This window comes from Mytilus californianus, unplaced genomic scaffold (genome assembly GCF_021869535.1).
Source record: "Mytilus californianus isolate M0D057914Y unplaced genomic scaffold, xbMytCali1.0.p SCAF_1, whole genome shotgun sequence".
NCBI classification, from domain to species: Eukaryota; Metazoa; Mollusca; class Bivalvia; order Mytilida; family Mytilidae; genus Mytilus; species Mytilus californianus.
In genome coordinates this window covers 6,887,323-6,913,636 of record NW_026262581.1, presented here as the reverse complement: position 1 = coordinate 6,913,636, position 26,314 = coordinate 6,887,323, and the positions used below count along the sequence as shown (strand labels likewise).

General features: G+C 31.3%; 1 protein-coding gene across 1 annotated transcript in view; it reads right to left on the bottom strand.

Moving 5' to 3' along the window:
* The window catches only part of LOC127698944 (QRFP-like peptide receptor), a 36,551-nt gene extending 11,410 nt beyond the window's left edge, over window positions 1-25,141 (bottom strand). Inside the window, exons 1-2 of the mRNA XM_052202721.1 lie at window positions 24,816-25,141; window positions 2,614-2,709 (exon numbers count right to left, since the gene is read on the bottom strand). Of these exons, the coding sequence (XP_052058681.1) occupies window positions 2,614-2,709; window positions 24,816-25,026 (307 nt within the window). The 5' untranslated portion in view covers window positions 25,027-25,141. The remainder of the gene's footprint in view (window positions 1-2,613; window positions 2,710-24,815) is intronic.
* Window positions 25,142-26,314: the final 1,173 nt, after the last annotated feature.

Below are 26,314 nucleotides of genomic sequence, written 5' to 3'. Positions count from 1 at the left end.
TTGAATTTAATTTCAGCATCAGTAGCAATAAATAATTGTTTGTCAGATCAATTACACTCGTTGAGTAAAACAATAACAGATTGAAGGAATTATTTATGCATTAGTATGGCATTGATTTCTAATTCATGTTAAAGTATAATTTGTGCGATTCTTCAGTTCACTCGATTTATTAAATGATAACAGACAGATTAAAATACCACTTATATTAGATCTATAATTCAGCTCAAACTAGTATCACATCTAACTTGAGGAATGTTATGTAGTCCTTTAAAATTACTTGAACACTGAATTGTATTTTTGACATCGTATAATACGTTTTAAATTTAAATTAAGAAATAAACTGTATCTTCCATGTTAATTTTAAATTAACGACTTCAACAAGTCTGAACGAATACCTCTTTTTGGATTTCATGCGATTCCCTCGGTTTCTGTTTGTTACCTTAATTTGTATCTTAATCGATTTTCGAGATTTGAAGATCAGTAAACTACAATCGCCCTATGTTACCCAAAAATATCCCTATACAAGTTCTACTGTCATGGAATAGAATTTCCCTTATAAAATTACTTCCAAATGGAACAAATATTCTGAAATAGTATTTCCAGTTGAAGAAATATTACATTTATGTTTCTAACGAAAAAAAGACATAAAACATTTGTTCCAACAGGAAAAGATATCATAGCATTGTTTATAACAAAGTTTCCAGAGGAACATCTGTTTGGGGGAACACAAGTTCGTTGACAAAACGCAGTCATGTGTTGGTTGATTGTTGAAATGCTTCAGTTTCTCGACACTCTAATGGGATATTGGCTCTATCATAGAAGTTCTACTTTTAAACAAAGTGTTATATTTGTAACTTTAACCACTATGTATGCAATTGTTGTGTTCTGTTGTTTATTTTATTATTTATATCTTTATTGTTTATCAATGTGTATTGGTAGAATATTGTTGAAAAATTAATTGATCCAAATGAGTTACTTTCTTTTGATAGATATATTATTATTATTATTATTATTATTATTATTATTAGGGATGTCAACTCGGTGAAGAATTACTAATCGAGTACTCTTTACATTTACAAAATGGAAACACAAAATTATACCCACTTTACGTATTGAGGGACGTTGTCTAATGGACGTAAAACCCACAAAATTATTATCTCGGACTAGATAACGTCCCAGGAATTCTATACCTTAATTAATAGCTCATGTTCTAATTATGTAAACAATAATCGCATTATAAGTTTGATAAACACCCATTGAAAAATTGGCCAGAATCAATTTGCGCCAATTACAGTTTTGAAAGGTATCAATTGCGCCACTCTCTATTCTTCTGGTGTATTAATTACGCCAAAAAATGTAATCAAATTGCGCCACATTTACCTGTAAATTTTTTTTACCCATATGATACATATAACACGTACTATAATAACCTATCGATTTTCAAATTCTAGAAGAACAAATAACGGACCTTAAGCATTCCACTCTCATTGCAACGAACAATTTTATGCTTCACATCCGTCAATGTTTGAGTTTTTAGATACTCTCACAAAGTTTCAGGCCACGAAATAAATCAAAATCCGAAGTGCTGACTCAGAAGCTGCGATAAGTCGGAACGACTCAGAAAAAGAAAATATATATAGGTAAAAATAAATAAATTGATAAAATAGGCGCAATTGTATGATTGTTTTATTTGCGAAAATGAAACGTGTGGGTTTCAAAATGAAGTGGCGCAGAAATAGCATTGACGCAAATAAGTTGTGGCGCAAATGGTTTCATTTTTGGCACAAATACATATCGACCGAAAAATGATAACAAAGTCATATCACGTACAGTATTTGATAATTGTAAAGAAAACACATGCAAATATTAACAAAGGTGTGATTATTACAACATACTAATGCGTTTAACCATTGACCGAGGATCACCAAAGGGTGCAATGAATTTGTTCTTAATTAGAAATACAATCTTGTCAATTTTTTCTGGGCATAGTCGGCTTCTAAACTTTGTTACGTAACTAACAGTCCTGCAGACGACAATATTTGCTCTGACGGTACAGATGTGGTGGAATGGCTCAGACGCGTTTAGCCAAAAGTGTAAGCCTAGGAAAGCTGCTCTCATGCATATCCCACCTCTTTTCGGCGGAATTTTAAAGGACAATTAGGCGCAAACATTCGTAACGTTTTATTAATTTTGATTAATCAAAGATTACTATTTAATTTTCCGAATAGCATTCTCAATAAAAATTAATTTTATTTAAAAAAAAGGGCGACAACATTCCAACAGGAAACCGATTATTTGAGTTTCATTTTGGTATTCGGTACTCAGTACTGCCGAGCAATACTCGAGTAATCGTTGACGGGATGTACTTATTATTTTTATTACTTTTATAGAAATCCCTCTTTCTCTGCCAATCGAGCATTACTTCCGGTTATTTTGTTCACCTAAATGTCTTTGAAACTTACTACTGAATATGACTTCGGAATCGTGGTGCACGCATAGGCACCTGGTGTCCTTCCGTTGAAAGATCCCGCTATTCCGATTATTTTCATCTCCCTTACACCTACTAAATATCGATTTACTACCTTTTTGTAATAATAATAATTCAAGTTTTACCTTGCATAAAGTCTAAAGTACGGCACATGAAATCTCCGTATATCCACACCGGGTAGATCATCACTGTCACTGTCATTGGTATACAAACTATGGTCACTGAAATAAAGAAACATGCAAGGTCAATTATATACATCTTGTAGCAATTTAGAGTCAATGTTTGTGCTGTATAGTCACTAAAATAAATAGACGAGAGAGAGAGAGAGAGAGAGAGAGAGAGAGAGAGAGAGAGAGAGAGAGAGGGGGGGGGGGCATGTTTGTACTTATTTCTCATATTTTGACATCAAGCATCACTGCAGAGACATAAATGAAATGATTAATTGTCGAAATCAGCGTCTAGTGCAGTCAAATTGCTAACGAGTGTGTTATTGCAATAAAACAATTACCATCCTTCCTAAATATGAATTCCCACTTATCATTCAATTAGATTTATTTATAGTTAGTTATAACGCATCCAATATTCTTTCCTGACATATCTAAATAAAAAGGATAAAAAGAAATCAAATGTTATGAATAAATTATCAACTATTTGTGGTATATTGATTTTGTCTGATTAGTTTGGAGATCTGATATGTAGATGTCAAATTGTGCTGATTGGTTATCTCTTTAGACACAAACTTGACTGGACATTGACCGTTTTCCTTTTTTTGGAAAAGATGTTAATTATTTCAATGTATAATTAAACTTGAGACAGACAACAACAGTAAATAAAAAGGCAGAAAGGTTAACAAAAATGTATACAGCAAAATAATTACTGAGAAACATGATTATATCGAAACAGTCAGAAGTCAGACAAATTAAAGCAAAAATGCCCGTTAACAGTTGAAATAGGTTCTGTTACTCTTCTTACAGTGCGATGAAAACCACAAACGGTTCATGGTATGTGCACCTATTCAGATACATAATCAAATTTCAACTTGTGGTTGAAGAGGGTAGAAATAACAAAGTTACCAAACGTTACAGTTTATTAAAATATATATACATGTCCATAAACACTGGCCAATCATGAAGTGAAAGTTTCAGACATTCATCTTTGAGCTATTGTTGATTGACTTTCACATCATATAAGGTTAATTGCGCTCTGGAAAAGTTGGCAGTTTTAATAAATTTCGCTCATAGCCAACTATTTCTCTGCTTTATATGAGTCTATGGATTAAAGGTTTTTAAATAGCAACCGTATTGTTTTGTAATAAGCGTTGCCTTTGGTGTGTATACCACTCTGATGTCTTACAGGTGGCAAATGAAACATACTTCTTATATGAAATACTTTCGTAATGAGTAACGAATTTATCTTACCGACTATCTTAACGTGGCATTTAGACTAGTGGTCTATCAAAGTGTTCAAGTCTTCAATATAAAGAACCTATTTCCATTGGTCTATACAAAAACAAATGCCAACAATAACAACTTGTTAGCTTTTAATGTGTTTTCTGCATTTATTACAATCGTTCATCATTTCGTTTCAAATTTTTCCTCAATGTCGTGTTGTTTTTATAAAGGGACGTAAAATCACTACTAACCGTGTATTAAAATAAACCACGCCTACTAACCCCATATGAAATATACACACTCTCCACGCGGTCGCTTTTAACCAATGACAGTCCTAGAAGTGTATATGAGGTAAGATAAATATATATATGTTTCTTAACTAGTCTTGCGAACGATCTATAAGATACTGTATATGTGAATGCATGAGTTTTTCTTTAAAGAACAGTTAATTAATAATCTTCATTTTATATTTTGATTTTGAAATTATTACCATTTCTATACATTTTAGTAAAAAAGTAAACGATACAAAGGAAGCGTCTTCCATAAATAAGAAGTATCAAGCTAAATTATCCGATTGTTCTAATGGTTACACAAATTTTTGTCTTCATGAAAAGCAAACATTGATTTAAAGCAATATAGCTAAATATTTTATTGGCAGCTTTATTGATCTGAAAAATCTTTTTTTTCAACCAACATTTAAAAACTTATATTTGAACCTAAAATTTGAAAAATAAACATGTTCTGATTAAAATTTTGATATTTCAATACTTTATTCCCATCTTCGAAATAGTGTGCTGATTGTGTCATCAGTTTCCACAAAAGAAATGTGATCCATTTGTTCGATAACACGTATTTGTTTACTTTTCGACTTTGTAAGATTTTCTCAATCAAACGTACTTTAAAAATAATTGTTCATTGGATAATTTTACAGTTTTTTTCAATTATAATTAATAAACTCGAGTTCAAACATGTGTATTATTACTTTTGTTGAACGATATATGTCTATTGTGTTTAACAACTGAATTCCTCATGCCGAGGTATTTTCCATAATCAACACAAACAACGCAACGCTTATTATACGGTATGGGTTTTGCTAATTGTTGAAGGCTGTACGGTGACCTGTGATTGTTCACGTCTTTGTCCTTTATTCATTACGGATAGTTGTATCATTGGTAATCATTCCACATGTCCTTATTTCTATATTGACACACCATTCAATACCCTGTATTGTCAGATATTTGACAAGAAGGCATGGTATAATAGGGGAAAAAATCTCGAATAGTATTACAAGCTGCATGACATGTTTTACGTGAAAACAAAGTAAAATAGTAATGTACTACATTGTACTGTAGTAATTACAACACTATAATTATAATAAGCAAACATAATTTTCTGTCTTCTTTTCGATTGTTTTAATTGTAAATACGTTATTTTGGTCGTTGAAAAATATAATCAAAAGAAAGAATACGGCATTGAATTATCCGATGATTTTCTTTATTCATGCAGAAAAGTTATTTTCCTGAATGATATTGTTTCTGTTTTCTATATCATTGGTTAGAACAACAATGTAGGCAATAATAGATTTCTACAAAAGCAGGTTTTCTGAGTTGCGTGCGTTATCTTATCTCTACAAATTATTACATGGATTATTATATGTTTTCAGCTTCATTACCAACAATATAATCACAATCTATACAACACATGCAGCTTATACTGGAATGAACAAAAACGCTTACAAATCTGATTAAGGTGATTCGATTCTAAATTTTAATTATCTTTGTTATAAAATAAAACAGGGACGACATTTCCCGTTATTTGAACCAACACGATGTAGTAATGCTGACCTTTTCAGTACCTTTATCTAAAACATTTGCATAAATATAAAAGTTTATAGATATATTGGCAAAGAGTATAATGCAATTAATCTAGTATATCTGACAGGCGAAATCAGGAAGCATACACCACAAGACAAAATAACATAATCGAAGCTGCAAATAAAAGAGATATGAAGTAAACTCAGCAGACAGTAACCAAACCTCAAGGTCATAAGTAAAATCGATAGATATTTTAATAATTTACCAAAATTTAGTATTCGTCATGCTTTTCAAAAAATATAATAAACAGTATGGCTCACGGAGCATTTTTCATGCAGCAGGTTTTGCAAAACTGTCAGATGTTGTATAGATTATACATAAAAAAATAAACAATTGTTATGATACTTATTGGAAAAAAAGCTAAACGATAGAATTTTAAGATCACACATGAGAAGATAATGTTCTTTCAAAAATAAATATATAAATTGGGGTCACGGGACTCGTTTTCTTGCCTCAAAATAAAATGTTTAAGTTTACAACATATTCCTTTATAAAGGTTAGATTATCTGAGTAACCTTTCTCTTGAATACAACTTAATAAAAAAAAACCCATCTGTATTTTTAAAAACAGTAATAGTAATAAGATAAAAGAAATGAGTTGTCAAATTGAAGGCATTTTCAGGCTTGTTGACATGCCACGTTCTGTGCCTATTTTCCAATCTATCAAAAACCTTAACTCCTGAATGTCAAAAGTGAAAATCTTCAATTTTGACTTTGACATTCATTATGTCATCAGTAACAACATATTAGAACTTAAAGGTTGAATGGTTCAAAGGTATTGCACGGAAACTACATAAAGTGCCTTTCAAGTTCACATATATCATGGACCATTACCTGCTCCTGAACGGTAAAAGTTAAAATCTTCAATGTCAACCTTGAACTCCATTTTGTCACCCGTAACAACATATAAAAATTGGAAAGGCATTGGTTGAACGATTCATAAGTTATTGCATGGAAACTTTTGACAGTCGCCCGCCGTACTTCACTATTTTGATACCCGGTTTTTTCCTTCGGAAAACCAGTTAAAAATACATAGTTGTCTGCATTTAGTTGAAAAGTCTTACAATTGAATTACAGTCCTCTCTCAAAGTTTGCATATTTCATTAAAAGTCTAGACCAATTGATTATTTCTATATTACAATCCATTGCAAGATGACAGAAGATACCCGGTCTACCTTAACTGTATTAATACAGTAATTCATTCGTAGAGGTCAATGTAATGACTTTAATTTTTTCTATATTAGGAAAAAATAATAGAAATATATGGACATCCTTCTCCATCTATATCACTTTAATTAAAAAAAATCAATCAATTAATAAAGAAAACGGCATTATGATTTTGTTTATTTCTCATCACTATGGTTCAAAAGTTCAAACTGAAGCTTGGATGGACATGAACAATCAACAGTGAATGTTTAATTGACATGTTTTGACAGTTAATTATAAGCTAAATTTCTGAATCATGCCGCATCTCTACGATAAAATCGAACAATTATGGAATAAAAAGTTAACATTATTCTGCTTAATATCTAGAAAACCATATAAAAGCTGCTGCGTATGTTTTTCTATTAGAAATAGACAATCGGTAGTGAACCTGTGGCGCAATAATTGATGAATTGTTTTCATTTCAGTAATCTCCGTGTTTCGCAGTTTCGTATAAAAGATGACCACCGTAAATAATTAATACGATAGGGAATGAATCTGATGTCATCAATGATTCTATTATTCAAGTGTATTCAAATAATGTCAAACTATTGTAAATATGGATAATTCTAGGCAAAATAGATAAAAATATGAAGGGTAATTAATCAAGGGAATATACAATTAAAGAGATATTGACCTTAATGAAAAACAGTAGAGCAGGACCAAAAAACCACAATAAAAGTAAATATAATAGAATAAATATAAAACAAATATAATGATAAAATGAAATTAAGAGTTGAAAAATTAAGAAAAGTGGGCTCATATGAAACATTTTCAACTTGTTTTTCTAGAAAAAAAATTGAGGTTACTCAAATAAGGACTAATCCTGCGAAATCTTAATTCTGTGGCCATTCAATGATTTTCATATAGTATTTTAAATTATTGGCATACTATTAGCTGTTAATGGTAAATTAATGCAACAGATTATCGTTATGAAGTCTACTTACAAGGAACAAAATCTATGTTATCATAAATCTCAATTCTAAATTCATTTTCCCCACTTTACCCAGTGTCGTTTTTTCATCATAATGATCATTTAAGTGTTGTTAATACGGACTTCATGTTGCCCTAATGAACATATTGCGTTTTGTACAATGTCTTGCTTTCGTTATCATTTTTATTAAAAACACGACATAGTACTGAAATCTGGTTTTTAGTTATTTTGAGTCCCCTTTCCAATACTGTTTTATACACTAACGAGACAAACCTCGTAATATTTGATATAAAGAATAATTGTGGTCTTATTAGTATTCTACATAGGAAGAAGCCATTTATTCACACAAACGTATTATAGTAGTAGAAAAGACAACGGAATGACTGGACCCAAATACTTGGTATTTGCAGTGCATTTCATTATCGGTTATCATTCAGGCAACGTAGATCAGTTTTAATGTGTTGACCTCAATTCCTTTGTAAAACCAATAAATTAAAAGTGAAAACCCATTAAAAGGTAAATTTTGTTAAATATAGGTGTGAAGTTTTGCAATGTAGATATGTGAAAATATGATAAAAATAGGAATTGACTAGATGAAGATATTGGAAATTTTGTAGACATGCAATACATAAACAAGAGGCTCTCAAGAGCCTGAATCGCTCACCTGCATTTCAAAGGAGAAGATTTTTAAATGTTAGCAAACTTGATGAACAAATTGTTTAAAATTGTCTTTAAAGGGCAATAACTCCTTAAGGGGTCAATTGACAATTTTGGTCACTTAACTTTTTTGTAGATCTTTCTTTGCTGAACATTATTGCTGCTTACAGTTTATATATATCTATAATAATATTCAAAATAATAACAAAAAACTGCAAAATTTTGTTAACACTACCAATTCGGAGGCAGCAACCCAACAATGGGTTGTTCGATTCGTCTGATAATTTCAGTGCCAATAGATCTTGACCAATTAATCAATTTTATCCCATGTCACATTTGCTCTAAAAGATATAGTTTTTGAGATATAATCCAAATACTGCATTTGACCCCTATATTCTATATTTAGCCATGGCAGCCATGTTTGTCGATGGATACAAACTTCGGATACAATTTATAAACAAGATACCCTAAGGAACATTTAGTTAAAGTTTGAAGGTAATTGGCCCAGTAGTTTCAGAGGAGAAGATATTTGAATGTAAGCAAACTTGATGAACAAATTGTGTAAAATTATCTTTAAAGGGCAATAACTCCTTAAGGGGTCAATTGATAATTATGGTCATATTAACTTTTTTGTAGATCTTACTTTGCTGAACATTATTGCTGCTTACAGTTTATATATATCTATAATAATATTCAAAATAATAACAAAAAACTGCAAAATTTTTGATAAAACTATCAATTCGGTGGCAACAACCCAACAATGGGTTGTTCGATTCGTCTGAAAATTTCAGAGCTGATAGATCTTGACCAATTGAACAATTTTACCCCCATGTCAGATTTGCTCTAAAAGCTTTAGTTTTTGAGATATAAGCCAAAAACTGCATTTGACCCCTATGTTCTATTTTTAGCCATGGCGGCCATGTTTGTCGATGGATCAAAACTTCGGATACAATTTATAAACTAGATACCCTAAGGAATATTTAGTTAAAGTTTGAAGGTATTTGGCCCAGTAGTTTCAGAGGAGAAGATTTTTGAAATAGTTTACGACGACAGACGACGACGACAGACGACGATAGACGACGACGACGGACGACGACGGACGCCAAGTGATGGCATAAGCTCACATGGGGCCCTTCGGGCCCCGGTGAGCTAAAAATCCACAACACTTTTCAATCGGCCATGGAGTAGTCAAATGACCAAGGAGGCGAATATAAACTATGCAAATGTTTAATCAGATAAAAAAAACAACATTAGATGTTCTAACGATCAACGCAATGTCGTTAAGCGCATCATTAGCTGCGTTTAATTCATGACGGTAATTTTGATTCACGTGATTCATATCTTACTTATTTGTTCCCCAAAGGTTTATTTGGGTGTAAAAATAAAACCTGGACTTTACTCAAGTGACAGTTAGTCCTATGGTAAAGAGGACCGTTTAGCTGTGTGAGATGCATAAATACGCAGCAACGTCCAGAGCAGAAACTACCTATTGGACATTTTTTCTCCCGTGAATTATTGTATGATTGCTTAGTAATTGTCGCAAATTATAAGGTCAACCAAGAATAAATTTTAAATGATGTCATTTGCATAATTGCAGTCTACGTTATATAGATTTATTTGGTAGGTTGCTGTCTAATTTACATTAAACTTATTTCTTTCATTTCTCGTGTTTTATAGGAAAGACTTATGGTAAGAATGCTGCATGTATCCATCAAAAGTGTATCTGAAAATGGAATAAAAATGTAGATTTACTTTCTGATTATCATGGGATAAACTTGATCGAAAAAAGCGAAGAAAAGGGAACCTGTGAAGAAGGTGCGTAAAAATAGCATAAACATTTGAATAGTTACATTTGAATAAGGAATTTTCAAAAACTCTACCTACGAATTCTCTTTTAAAGTAGTATACAAGTATTTATATAGTTACAAATTTTGGTATGACAAATTTCGAATGAATTTGTTTCACTCATGAGATCAAATCCGAAAGTTAATGAACCTAGTTAAATTTGAAATAAAAGATTCTAGAAAATTAACTTTAAAGATCTTTCAAAACTTTATTCAGCACTATGTTTTTGTTGACAATTTAATTGCGATATTAAAAATTATATGTTTGGCATCGAAAAACAACCTTAATAAAATTGAACTAATTTATATATCCTACAGAACTAAAAATTAAAGAAACAACAGTCACTGCTTCCTCCGCCTCATTTTTAGACTTATACCTCGAATATGACATAAGCGGTCATCTCAGTACCAGAATCTATGACAAACGATACGATTTCAATTTTGAAATTATCTATTTCCCCCACCTTAGTAGCAATATACCAACTTCACCTACATATGGGATATACATTTCCCAACTCATTCGGTATTCAAGAGCTTGCAGCTGTTACTCAGATTTTATAAAACGTCACCAGTGTCTGAGCAGCAGGTTGACGAGCCAAGGGTTATGTCAAAGAACGTCTCGTCCTTTTTCTAAAAAAAAGTTCATCGAAAGATATCAAGACCTTGTTGATAAATATTCCGTATCAACTTCACAAATAATACATGATGGTCTTGAAGTATAGATTCTAGGTACTGATGTTGTTTATCATCTTAATAACGTGTTATAGTGTTCTTTTATTTGTCTTTGTAAATTATTAACCTTTACTGTTTAGTACATTTTTGGTAATAACCAATGTGTTTTGGTGCTGTGGTCATTTTTTGTATTCTTGTCTTTCATTTTTGCTTCTGTGCTTTGTCTATATGCCATTTTGTTTTTCTTTGTTGACATATTTGTTGGTTTTTATAGTGATTAAGATAATCACACAATGTTGACTGCTGTTCCCCTTTTTTTGACATTTTTACCTATTATGTCTGTTTGTTTTGTTCACACATTGTTGTCAATATAATGGAATTTTATGCGACTGTCATACAAGTGAGATGTTTAGCTAGCTATAAAGCCAGGTTTAATCCGCGATTTTCTACATAAGGAAATGCCTGTACCAAGTCAGGAATATGACAGGTGTTTTCCATTCGTTTGATGTGTTTGAGCTTTTGATTTTGCCATTTGATAAGGGACTTTCCGATTTGAATTTTCCTTGGAGTTTGGTATTTTTGTTATTTTACTTTTTTTGTATCTGAAAGACAATACATAGCTTGACTTATGATAGAATTTTGGTTTCTGTTAAGAATTTTTTTCTTATCACTTTTTGGATAAAAATCAAAAAGTTGCAATAAAATCTTTAAAATCGCAGTTTTGTGCTATCTTTACACTCATTGATAATTAATTACATATAAATAAGAAGATGTGGTATGAGTGCCAATGAGACGACTATCCATCCAAGTCAAAAAACAATTATAGGTCAAAGTACGGACTTCAACACGGAGCCTTGGCTCACACCGAACAGCATGCTATAAAGGGCCCCCAAAAGACTAGTGTAAACACAATTCAAACAGGAAAACCAACAGTCTAATCTATATAAAAAACGAGAAACGAGAAACACTTATGAACCACACCAACAATCGACAACCACTGAACAACAGGCTAGCTCCTGACAGGTGCACACAAATGCAGCGGGTTTAAACGTTTTAACAGGCGCCAACCTTCACCATAACCTGAAACAGTGGTATAACATTACAACATAAAAAGACACACAATAAAATATCAATTGAAATGGCTTAACTCGATCAAAAAGACAATACACAAAAACAAGTAAATATACACTGAACGAATAAGTTTGATCTATGCCACAATATAAATAAAAACGATGTTTCAATGTCAAAAAGACAACTTTAACCTAGGACAAAAAGTCGTTAAATAAAGTAACGTACACAGGTAAATTTAAATAAAATAATTTTGTTGTTAGGAGTATAGAAACATTTTTTTACAAAATAAATTTGTTATTCATAGTACGAGTACAGAAGTGAAATTTTTTTTCGTCATACTAAATACTTATTAAAAATAGTAAGACGAGATATTACACAAAATAAGTAAACACTGAATAACAGAAATGCATTAAAAATTGTGTCAACAGGTCAAATTAACACGAAAGTACGATTTGAGAGTACTCGCAGTTACTGAAAGCTAGTTAAAAGCCAAAAACAATTAATAATGAAAAATCATGCATCAGAGACTAAAATCAACTTAAACACATCTCAGTCAGGGATTTAGTGTTTTAACGCCATGGACAGTCAAAGAATACATGACGTGTGCAATGCCAAAATAAAAGTAACGACAGGCAGTAGGATAGTTAGGATTTAACCTTATAATGAATATATATGATGTTATGTATAGATAAAACAATTTCTAAATAGAAAAAAAAACGTGGATGTGGATATTTTATATACATCCCAAAACAAGCATTTGAAAAGAATAAATATTTAGTTATGTTTTAATTTGTTGATGACAAAATCGATGTCAGTGCCAATGAAAACAATATTCAAAGATCACATAGTGATTTCCGCGCTTTTAGTACAATATTACCGTCAAATTTAGGATGTGAAATACCATTTTTCAATAATTTCTACAGATACATCCAAATTTACTAATCAAATATTTGTATCTATGAAAGAATTTAGTAAATGTTTTAAGTAATTTATGGTAACGAAATCCCTGACTTAATAATTTATCAGTGATATATTGATTACGTTCGTCAAAATCTATGACATCACTACACACACGGGCATAACGAACGAGTTGGGATATATAAACACCGTATGATGGAGCCAAAGGAACATCGCCGTGTAAAAAAGGAAAATTACTAGAGAACAATAAGGAATGAAAAATCGTCTCTTTTGTCGTAAATTTTTGTATGGAATAAATAGAAATTGAAATGTCTAAATCTAGAAAAGGACATGTTTAAAAATACGTCATTATATAATAAAGATATAATCTAAAAGTAAACAACTGAAGCTGTGTTTCTGTAAATTTGACATAAAGATTAAAATACTTTTTAAATCAACTCAATTGGGTTAAAAATTCAAGGAAATTGATCCTAATTATATATTAGGGGTTATAGACTTATTTTTTGCTGTATAAACAATTAAGGGTTTTTACTTTTACATAAACAATAAGACTTTGCTAAACGACGTTACACTTTGACCCTTCATACTGTATATAAAAATCTACATACTTATATACTGAAGGGTTCTAATACAGCTGGTGGAAGGACAAAAATTGCCGCCGCTAATTCTCAGAGTAACATTGCAACGCTAAATTTCAGACGATGCTTATGTTATTTGTGGTGTAACATACCTTGCTTTGTAAGTTCTGATTTATGCAAGTCAGGAATATGACAGGTGTTTTCCTTTCGTTTGATGTGTTAGAGCTTTTGATTTGGCATTCGATAAGGGACTTTTCGTTTTGAATTTTCCTTGGAGTTCGGTATTTTTGTTATTTTACTTTTTACCAGGATAGCTTATTTCTTCCTCGATTGCATGTTGTTAGATACTTAGTTTTGTGTGTGATATTTTATAGGCTATTGCTGATCTCCCGTCCTTTTCTTCTGACGATGGTGTATGTTCTGCTCCGACTATAATTTTCTTTTGCCCTTGGTACCTGTTTATTCTCTCTGTAATTTCTGAATTCGATGACCTACCGTAAAGACCTATGCCATCCTTTGACAAGATGTGTTGATGTGCTGATTGTCAGTAAAATAGTTGTTAATACCAATTTAATGTAAATGTTTATCAAAATAGTATCCACATTTTCTTTGTAAAATTTCATTTAGGTTAAAACATAATAAACGATTCTACAACATCTACTGCACAATATAAAAGAGATTATTGAAAACAATCATAAAATGGGAAAATGGTAAATCAAAACGAAAAGAAGAATAAACACAATCAATAATTTTAATTTCAAAGTTTTATTTTCCCTTGACAACAAAGCAAGGTATTGCCTTTAAAGTTCTTTTTTGATCTATTTGAATATCTTGTTACATTGTTCATGATCGTATATTTGTCTTTCTCTGCGTTTGAAAAGAAATAGATTTTTATGTGTGTTTGTCTTAAAGTATTCATTGCAAGAAACAAACATGAAATTATTTTAAATTAAGTCGTCTGTTAAAAACTTTGATAAGAGGTAAACAGTTGTTAGTAAATATTTGAATTAATAAAAATTAAAATAAACGTATAAATCTGATCCTAATTATTCAGAAGTACTTGGGAAATATAAGCGATTTTGTAAAATTTGGTTAATCAAAATTTGAATAGTACAAAACATGTATTTATCGCATTTAATACGCCAAAGGCCATGCGAAATATAATGTATAATCATATTTGAAGACTAACTGGTTAACGAAAATCTGATAATGGAAAAAGTAAATCCTTCACTTTCTGAACGTTTTGAACTGTGAATCTCAAATACTAAAATATATTATATGATGCAAATCATAGTAATCTTCGATTCAACGTTTTTGAAATGAAACAAAAAAAATAATGAAAAATGACAGATTTTGAATTATAAAATTGTGCTTGATGCTGTGCAGCAAAACAACTATTCTAAACCACTTACAGTTGACATCGATTTAAGTAAAACACAGCTCTATTTTTGATACATTTATATAACAAAAAAAATTGCAAAAATCATGAAAAATGCGTCATGTTTATGTTATAAATAGTATTATTCTTCTACTTTCAGTTATAGTTCAACGACCCAAAGTTGTATGCCAAATTTTAGCAAATTCTGTGATATAGCCCATTTACTATAACTTTACCTTAACTCAAACAGGCCCCAGAAAGACCGATTTTTTATAATAACAGTCAATGGTACAAATTGTACTGTACCAAATTTGCATTTCGACAATTTATATCTCTCCTTTGATTCTCGAAGTCAAATGTTTAACAACCCTATACTTTCTATAAACGTTGAAGAGCAGATATAACCGAAAATGATTAAGATAGCAAACCATTGACAAGGAATCAGAGCTATACATGAGTAAATAAAAAGAAATATAAGCACTAGACGACAGAATTTGCATAATAAAACGCAGAATGTTATTTATTAGATGCTGTTGTACAAGTATTCATGTCAGGGAAGTGTGTATATATCCAAACTTGTTTGACGGGGGAAAATTCACATCGTGCATATTCCAAATAAAAAACCTGTTCATAGTCCTATAGAGTACATCGTGTTATTTGTCTTCATTCGTTTTTTCTCTTCAGTTCTCATCCGTCATTTGCATAATTTCTTTCAATGTCTCCATTTTTCTACTCTATTTACATGGAAGGTATATATATATATATATATCGAATATCAATACCATTATCTCTTTTTTGTCTCGGAGATGGTACTCTTTCCTGATGTTGAGTTTGAAGATATTTTTTGATGGAAAACATTTAATCAATTCGCGCCAAAAAAGTAGTTTGTCACCAGGTACATTTCGCACTAACGTAATGCATCGGCTATACATGATCGTAACAATACTGAAAACTGCATTTTGCCCTTTCAAATTTATAATGTTCATTCGGAGTGGTTCGAACTGTAAGACACCAACGACAATACTGTATCCCCCATGTCGAGCGCCTTAGAACACTCTGTACTTCTTTTTCATCTCCACATTAAGATGCTAACTTTAAAATTGTATTGGCATGCATTGATATCCACTAAGAAGATAAGAATATTTAGTGAATATGCTAACAAAAAATGTCCCAGAGCACGGATCCTACATAACATGTCATTCAATAAACATATGTGAATCAGTTTAATTTAATGAAAAGCTCATAAAAGAGAGAAACTAAAAGGAGAAAGACTATGACAACATTTGAACTACGTTGGTTTGTTAGCAACACCTGTCCTAGAATTAATGGTAACTGGGAATATTTAAGTTCATATAAATACCCATCGTTGGCTATCCTGGTTTTCAGTTCTAATAATCGGTCATTATGAGGTAAAGAGTCAAACTAAGTTCGAGCACCCAATGGGAATACCAATCATGAATATGTGTTTGTTGTAGACTATGAAATAACCCCCGAGGATACAAGAAAGCATCTTACTATAAATCATTAATGATTGTCACAGCTGTCATACAATCAAAGTTTCATTACAAATTGACTACAATACATCATTCTGTTCATGCTGATGTGCAGACAAATAGTATTTTATACTAAAAATAATAGATCAACTGTTCTTATTATGAATAGGTCGAGAAATATAACAAGCTCAGTTTATGAAGTGTAGTGCAAATATTCCCATCATTTGAGATATTTGGTTTATTTTTATCCTTTTAAATAAACTTTTGGCAGTAAAAAGCATAAGGAGATATCATTATTCATCTTATCTTTCCAACTTTCTTGACTGTAAAGGCGTTAAAATTTTGAGAGTTGAAGTATCATAATTGATTCCACAAAGATGGTTTCAGTATTTTTTTAAGCGCCAGTTGTTTTTTTTTCAACACCTGAGTGTGTAACTCTCTTGAAATATAAATCGATGACATTTTGTATATCTTACTTCATCTGTTCTTGAAATTGTATTAGAAATGCAATTTTCCATCGTGTTTTAATGACAAACTTGTTCGCGGCACATGATTAACACAACTTGTTAAGGACCTTCTAAGGAACATCCCTGTCAAGTTTGAATATCTTTAAAACTTTGACCAACTCGACTGGAGCCACACTTGACAACAAAAATCTTCGAAAAACATTCCTGTTTGATTCAATTTCAATTCACATTCGTTCTTGAAAATCATATCAAACTCTTGATATCCCATAAGTTTCATTGTAAACCTTGACATCCGCCGTCGGCTCTTTTTGATAACTGACAATCTTCAGAAGCAACAAAACTTGGTAAAGACCACCAGAAGAACGCATCTGGATAGTTTTCAGCTATTCAAAAACTTGAATAAGCCGAGGTGGGTATGCTTGTCGACGAATCCAACCAAAGTACAAAACGCCTGGAGAGAGCATTGTCACACTCCCAAGTTTTGTGCTAATGTATCGTGAAGATCAAACACGTGATATGCTTACGGAATTACAATTTGTCTGATTTGACATTAAAAAATGTTGCTTTACCAATTCAGTTTCTTTATGACTTTATTCTTAGCTATATAATTTACACTATTTCTGTGTATTTGTGTTCTTGTGTGAACATTAGTCAATACCATGCATTAAAAATCTTAAATCATATGCCTTCTATGACCTTTAAATATGACTCTTTTACCTTCAATGGTAGAGAACTCCAATTCTACTTATGATATCAACTGGACGTGAATTTTCAATGTGAAATGAAGTACTGCCATCCATCGTTTGCAAGTAACAACGGTCGTCTGCAAGTCATCATTTAAAAAAAAAAAAAAAAAAAAAAAAAAAAAAAAAAAAAAAACGCCAACTCTTATTCAAAATTTAAAATTTACAACTGAAATGTTGAATGAGTATCTCAAATATGGTCGTAAACATACAGATTCACTTATCTTTAATCCGTCTGTATCATTCTGATTTAAAGAGCACATTAGTTTCAGTTACTTTCATATTAATTTCCTGCAACTTCGGTAAGTCTCTCGACGTTAAGTGTCAAAGAAGCATTAAAGAACATATAAGATGTGAAGATATTACTAAGACTACTTTTATACTAAATTTCCTAACTAAGCCGATCACTTGGGACGAGTTTCCGATATCAAATCCATTATAACATACTCGGTAGTTTCCCGACACTGACAGACAATGGACAGCACTAAATGAACTGTTAGACTACTGCATATCGATTGATTCATCAAAATCAAACGGTCTCATCCATGACCGAGCTTACACAGCAACGTCGTTGGCAAAAAGGGGGAATTACTTTTAGAATCGTATGTACAAAGTATGTGTTTTACACCTTTATAGAAATTCAGTGGATCAACCTTGATCAAGAACTACTAGTATAGATTATCTAGTTAATTATTTTTCTTACCAATTGAATTTTTTATTGTGCATTTTTACTGCATCTTTAGTTTCGTCACTGATCGAATTATAAATGCGGGTAAATCACTTTAAACTTGTTTGTAAAGGAGTAGGTCCGGTAAGGGCCGTTTTTGGCCCCAAATTTCAGGTTCATCTAATGAGAGATTTTGGACACTTTTTAAACATTTAAGTGTCTACTTTAGTAGAATCAATTTATTTATGTGAAAGATTTGAACTGATTTAGTCATTAAAAACGCTCATATTCAAGCTTAAATGTTATAAATCTATCAAATATGCCATAATATGTCACTTTTCAGATGGTTTTTGTCAAAAATGAAAGTGGCCGCATCCGTGTTCATCCTCAACCTTTATATATGTTATGTATTATCATCAAATACAACTTACATTTAAATATTAAGAATGAACACAAATGCGGCCACGTCCATTTAAGACGGAAGCCATCTAAAAATTAACTCAAATGCTAAAATTATGAAGATTTCAGTAATTTAGCATGACTTAATGATGCTAGTACCCGATAAATATGCATTGTATTATCAAAAACAGCCCATATGTATGTAACAGAAGTATTCTACTTTCAAATGAATAGCTAAAAGTTTACATTTTAACAATTTTGTAAAACTGCTATATTTTGGGGCCAAAAAGGGGTCTTACTGAACCTACTCCTTTGTTAGTGGTTTTCCTCTTATAGTTGATGTGTTTCCCTCGGTTTTAGTTTGTTACCCTGATTTGTTTATGCTTAATCGAATTATGACTATTGAACAGCGGTATACTACTGTTGCCTTTATTTAGTTGGTCAATGCTCCAGACTCCGTCGTGGAAGCTCGTACAGGGAATTTCTAGTTCTATATTCAGTTACTTATTATAGTGTTGATTTGAATTTACTTTTACTTAAGATTTCAATTCTTTCATATTATTATAAAAATATATTAAAAAAAAATCGTTCGACTCTAATGCGCACTTATATTTTGATTCTAAATTATAGGTTTATCGACAAAACATGGTATTTTAGACATATTGATTGCTGAGTTCTCTGGTAGTAGTAGACTTAACATTAAAACTACCGGAAATGAAATTTTAAATAATGTTCTACAATATTATCGTTTATAGGGTTTAACGCTTAGATGACATATAATATTAAGTTATAACTTTCTTGGAATCTTTCGATATATTTGAAAGAATTTCGCATGTTTTTAAAAGAAAATAAGTCTCCTTATTAGTACATACTGATGATGATGATACTTGTTTGTAAAAAAAAAAGAAGTTTACGATTTTGAAATGCAATATCAAAAAATATTTTAAAGTGAGATGGCTGTTTTAAAGTTTACTGTTTAGCAGGTAAATTGTGAACGTCTATATATATATACCGTAATTAACCCTTAATACTTAAAACATGCTATAGTAACATCAATATTTATATTCTATCGAAACCATTCCAAAACTTATCTAACAAAACGTTAATATCATTCGGAATATCCGATGTTTCTATACTTATCCGCAGTGATTGTCATTCTCATAGGAATACACATTTTGGTTATCGAATTAATAAATGCTTTGATATGAGTCTTCTGTGATTTATAATTTGTTTCCGACCAAGCTAGTATGTTGTTTCTGTAAGTCTACGGTAATTACACCATTATCGATAATGTCTGATTCACTTCCATTCTTTGCGTTGTTTTACTCGAGAAAAAAACATTTACAGTTTTACTATAGGGACAGTTTGAATATACCAAATTAGTTATCCGAAATTGCAAATTCAAGACAGTAAATTGTGATCAGCAGTTATAGTGATTTATCAAAAATAACTCAATTATGTAATCCTAACATTCATGAGACTCTCTCGAGTATAATTCTTTTTTTACAATATGCAATGCATGCGAAGTTTTTTCTTCTGGCTTCAAAATTGTTTCCTTATTTATTGTTTGTGTAATGTCAAAGGTCGCAATGTTATATAAAAGAAAAAAAAATGTTGCATGATTGTTAACGTTATTATCATTCACCAAAAACCAAAAACCAAATGACAAATATGTGACCAATAACAGGTCACCTTACAACCTATGACAAATATGTGACCAGTAACAGGTCACCTTACAACCTTCGACAATATTATGAATATATTTAGAAAGGTCATCATACTGACTTTTTTAACTATTTTGCGTTACGATACAATAAAGATGAATAGAAACAATGCATATTGATTAATTGATTGGTGTTTTACACCACTTTCAGCACTATTGGTTAAACCGTCCTCTACACAGTCCTTGCGCCTGTAAAGCTTTGTTTCATCTTAACCGTGAGTTCCTTTAGAAATTTAGTAAATAATCTATTGGAAAATAATTAATCTCGCACTAATTTTATGGGGTTAGAAATTTTAAGTATCATGTCAAAGTTTAGCACTAGAAACTTTTTTATGAGACATTTTATTGGATTTGGGGCAAATTATGTGGTTTTTATTTGTTAGGCTATGCTGCAAGTTCAATATGTCCAATTTCGCAATGATAAAACAAACAACAACATCATTTTTTTCTCAACTGAACAAATTAAGTTTAACTCTAAAAAAGTAAATGTAAACATTAAAGCCCCCTTCTCCTTAATGATTAAAATAACATTTCATGTGCATTTAAAATTAACATCTTTGAAACAAACTTTCTACAATTTGTACTTTCCTTTTCAATTTTGAGTATAAGAAGTCATGTCATGTTACAGTACCAATAAATCAAGAAGAAGAAAACATGCCTTTATATCCTTAACATCACCCTATATTAAATAGAACAAACCATGCCTTGAAACATCTAAAATCACCCTATCAAATAGAAATAAAACATGCTTTTATATACCTGAAATCACCCTATTTAATGAAACAAATTGAATAAAAAGAAAAGTAGGATATACATCAACCCAACAACACAAAAGCCCCACAAAAAGTCATTAAAATACCGCTTAAATTTACATTAAGAAATCCTGCTGTTCTACTCCAGCTGTTATAGCGGCGGTTGTATTTGGATTAGATTTCTTACAGCACCGTCATTAAAAAAGTACGCGAAGGCACGATCTCGTAACAACCCAATTATTTTTTACAGAAAAAAGCCACAAATATTTTAAACTATAAATCAGTTTTAATAATTTCTAAACTAGTTTGTTTGCTTTACTTGTATATATCCATGAAAAACTGGGTATGAAATACCACATTTTTATATAAAATCCCTGTATATAGAATGATACTTCCTCAATAAATATCTACATTTGTGACGGATACAAGTTTGTAGCAAGTTATGATTCCTTTATCCATGTGGTAAAAGTTTTTCAGTAATGAAAATACTGAGTTAAGTAAAATATCAGAAGTAGGAAAAACGAAAATCCAAATAGAAATAGTCAACTAAATATCATCGTCAAGAAATGGGAACATTGCCATTAGCAAAGGAAAGGCGTTTATCATAAAGTTAGATATGAAATATACCGTGAGATTTATATCAATTCTCTTATTTCATGTACACTTACTAACACGAATACAACTAAAACAACGGATGAAGTCTGGTGCCCATGAAGTGTAGCACATGGTCAAATCCACTAATAATTGATGAATAAATATTTATCAATCTTATTTTTAACACAAAATCGATCCATTAAAACATTTGCGAGTCTATGAGCTAAGTAGACTGTAGGTCCCCACTGAGTGGAATTTATAATTTCTCATTAATAGTTTTTTAGTTTCTCGTATAAATAATCTACTTCTAGAATTAGAATAGTTTTCTCTATGGAATAACATTAAAAAGTAAAAATAGTTCAAAAGGATAGTAAACAATCATCTAAGGTCGACAACTCTCCATCCAAGTTACAATTTGTAAAAGTAAACCATTATAGGTCAAAGTACGGCCTTCAACACGGAGCCTTGGCCCACACCGAACAGCAATCTATAAAGGGCCCCAAAATGACTAGTGTACAGACTATATACTTGTTTTGTTTCCCCTTCTGTCATATCGTTTCACATTTTTTGATTCCCTTCATATATATTAAGGCCTTCCCAGCACGTATACTAGAAAGTGTAATAGTAGTCATATTGTCTATAAGGACTCCGAGAGAGAAAACATATATAACGGGATAGCACATCCTAATTTTTACGGAGATGTTGTTAACCGAGCCCGGAAATTTAGATACGATCCTTAAAATAAACTTATTCTAAAAGGTTACCATTTCACCACTATAATCAAATCTTTGAATATTGTTTTTATTGGTATTAATATTGATTTTGTTATCAGTAAATTAAAATCAAACTAAATATTATTTTTATATACATATGCACATGGTGTCTTTTTGTTTTGGGGATGTAAAAGTACCCTGCCACGTCCACTCTGTGATTTTGATAGATGTATTTCTGCTTTGTATCGATTTGATGAGTTAAGCCCATTTCAATTGATTTTTATAGTTTGTTCTTATGTTGTACTGTTACACCACTGTCCCAGGTTAGGGGAGGGTTGGCGCGCCTTCAAACTAGTTTAACCCCAACACGTTCTGTATGTGCCTGTACCAAGTCAGGAGCCTGTAATTCAGTGGTTGTCGTTTGTTGCTGTATATCATATTTGTTTTTCGTTTCATTATTTTGTACATAAATCAGGCCGTTAGAATTTTCGTTTGAATTGTTTTACATTTGTCATTTCGGGGCCTTTTATAGCTGACAGAAAAGAGACATAGTACTCATAGTTCTCTTAGTGCATTTTTAAAGTGTCCGCTTGACGTGCATTATTATTTCAATATTAAATAAATTTGAGTTTCACAATCTATATACAATATATGGACATTGTGGGAAAATATAAAATTTATTTTTATAAGTTTTAGAAACAGGAAGAAAAAGCATTCTTGCAGAGATTTTCTCTTGTTTCATAGCGTGTACTAATAAATTTGATATTTTCCGACGATACACGTATATTGTTTTTATCTTGCAATTCAAGATTGACGCTTTTACGTTTAGTTTTTTTATTTCCAAGTAGTTTTCTTTGAATTTTAAAGAAATCGACATGTATTAAGCGCAGGTCGCGAAGGGGACCACAAAAATGAACTGTTACGTAGATAGCAATTTTAACATTACCGTTTACTCAACATAGTAACAGGATACTAGAAGACTTTATTTGTACAATAGTTTGCTGATTGCAGAATAAAATATTTCAATACTATCTTACGGTTATTTACTGTCTTTACTAAAAACTCGTATGACATAAAAAAAAGAGCTAGGCAGAATATACCAAAGGAGATTCAAAACTCATACGTCGAGGAGAGACCTATACATTCTGGGCGTGGGGAAGAGCTACGATGGAAAGACAAACAACTGTCTACAAAACACTAAATAGAAACTGAAGTCTTAGACTAAAGAACCCTACCAAAACACCGGGATTGAGTAAGCATATCCTGCTCCACATTTGTCACCGTCTTGTTGCTCGTGGTCTGTATAAATTCAGAGTTACGTTTCCTTCGGTGATGTCACAATTGAGGAAAAAGAGGACAGTAAAATGGCTACAACATTTGAAAACATATTTGTGGTCATCGGTCGACACAGATATTCCATAACGGTCAACTAACTCAAGATGGCGCCCGTAACAGTTAAAATTTTCCCAACATTTAGTTACCATTGATAGTCAAAATAAAACGTCAATCTTTTCCAAAAGAAAAAAAAATACATCATTGATTATCTCCTTTTCAAGTTTTTAATTTTATTGGAATTTAAAAAAAAAATTAGATTAAATAAAAATTGAAAACAACGCGTAATAAATTTTATGCGTCCGAAGCGCTTTTCTGGATTTACCTTCACCAGGAACGCTCAAAGCCGAATATTTGAAAGCCAAGAATGTATAAAAACCGAAACAGTTGGAGAGCTATATAACCAAAAAGGACCTAATAAAAAAACCAATCCTTGTACTATGGCTTGGAAATAAATCTTTAATGGTATTGCTTCATACATTGACAATGATATACACAACTACAGCCGCGCGAAAATATATTTCCACTTTTATACACAATTGTTTCCTGCATTTTTGTTGCAACATATTCATTTTCATCCCGTCTTGTTATTTATTTTTCAGATCATCCTCCTGGTCCTTCCCCTCCCAGAAAAATCAAATGGTCGTCCCTAATCATTTCAATCCGATAAAATGTGAGTTGATGAATTTCCCTTTCTTACTAATTATAATGCATGTTACTTTGCTTATAAACCCGTACATTAATTTCCTCTTTCGTAACTTTATCGCAAAGCTAATTATTAAGTTAAAACTACTTTGCCCTCGACAAAATATAATAGCATATTATAAACGATCATTCATATAGTTTTCCTAAGATAGCCTTGCGTCTGGAAAAATCCAACAAAGTTCAAATGATATCATATGTAATTGTCATGTATTTTACTTACCTAAAAGATCTGCTATGGCTAAATTTACCAGGAAATAATTAGCGACATTTCTCCGAACGCTTTTGTTCATACACACCATTACAAGCACAAGAATATTTCCAACTAAGGCAACAAAGAATACCGGAATATATATACATAATAAAATTATTTTGTCAGTGTTGAATTCATCAAAAGTATTTTCTTGCACACCTGTCCAATTCGTATCATTCATTTTTCAATCTTTAAACTTCCCCTACAAATTTCCCAAAATACTTTGGTAAGCTGCTATCAATATGAAAATAGAATCTGTACAACTCTCTCTTACAACACCGCATCAGCTTTTTCTGTTGTTCTCTGATAGTATTGAAAATACATATGTATTGATCCTGCAGGATATGTTTTGATTGACATTACGTGGAATCTTATGGGCGTGGAATTTACGATGGCTATTTAATGAGCAAAAGAAGATTTGAAATTGTTATGTGTTTTATGCGTCTTCTATTACTATTAGCACAGGATGAAATGTTCTTTATGTTAATATATTGATATTAAGGTTAAATACCCTAAGCTTTCTCATAAGTTTTATCTTATTTCTTTTCAACACACTCTCTATTATGACGGCATCTAGCTTTCATTTGTTTTCGTTACTTTGATCGTGACTGCAATTTTAAATTAACAGTTTGATAATACTTCTGATCTATTTTCCGAAATTACGATCTTTTTTACAACCTGACGTAATAGTTTGCATACAGATATAATTCTAATATTTCATAATTATATTTACTCTTTGTGCTTTAAAACGTTATTAATATAAAAAATAGGAATTGTTGTATGATTGCCAATAAGAACAACTATCCTCCCGAGACCAAAGGACGAAGATGTAAGCAACAATAATAGGTCACCATTCGACATGAAAAATGAGCAAAACCCATACCTTACAGTCAGTTATAAACGGTCCCTACATGACAAAATGTGAAACATGTCAAACTAGAAAAACCAAAGGTCTGATTTATGCTTATACGATAAACGAAAAACAAATATTGCACACAACATTCAAAAGCTCTTGACTCGGGAATGTGGCGGTTTAAAACAAGTTTGTTATCGATCAACCACTTTCATTATCCTAACTTTCTAACTTTAAATAAAAAAGTATGACTAACAAATATATCATTTACTATATACTTAGAGATTTGTTTTGTTTTGATATATACACATTTCGATTATCATATATCAAACTTTAATTGTGTTACAGTTAATATATTTTGATCGTTCAATTTTCCAACACATTAAATAATTTGATAACTCCCTATGTCTATTTTTTCATCTATGTAAAGTCACTGAACAGTATGTCAATTCAATTTAAAATCAATTTGAGCGTAAAAAGCCCAGAATAATTTTCCAATTAAAGAAATTTCCCGTAGCATGAAGATCCAGGGAAGCTATTGATAACAGGAATTTCATTCAAACATGGAACTGCATAGATATTTCATGATCTGAAGATAAAAATACTATAAATATTA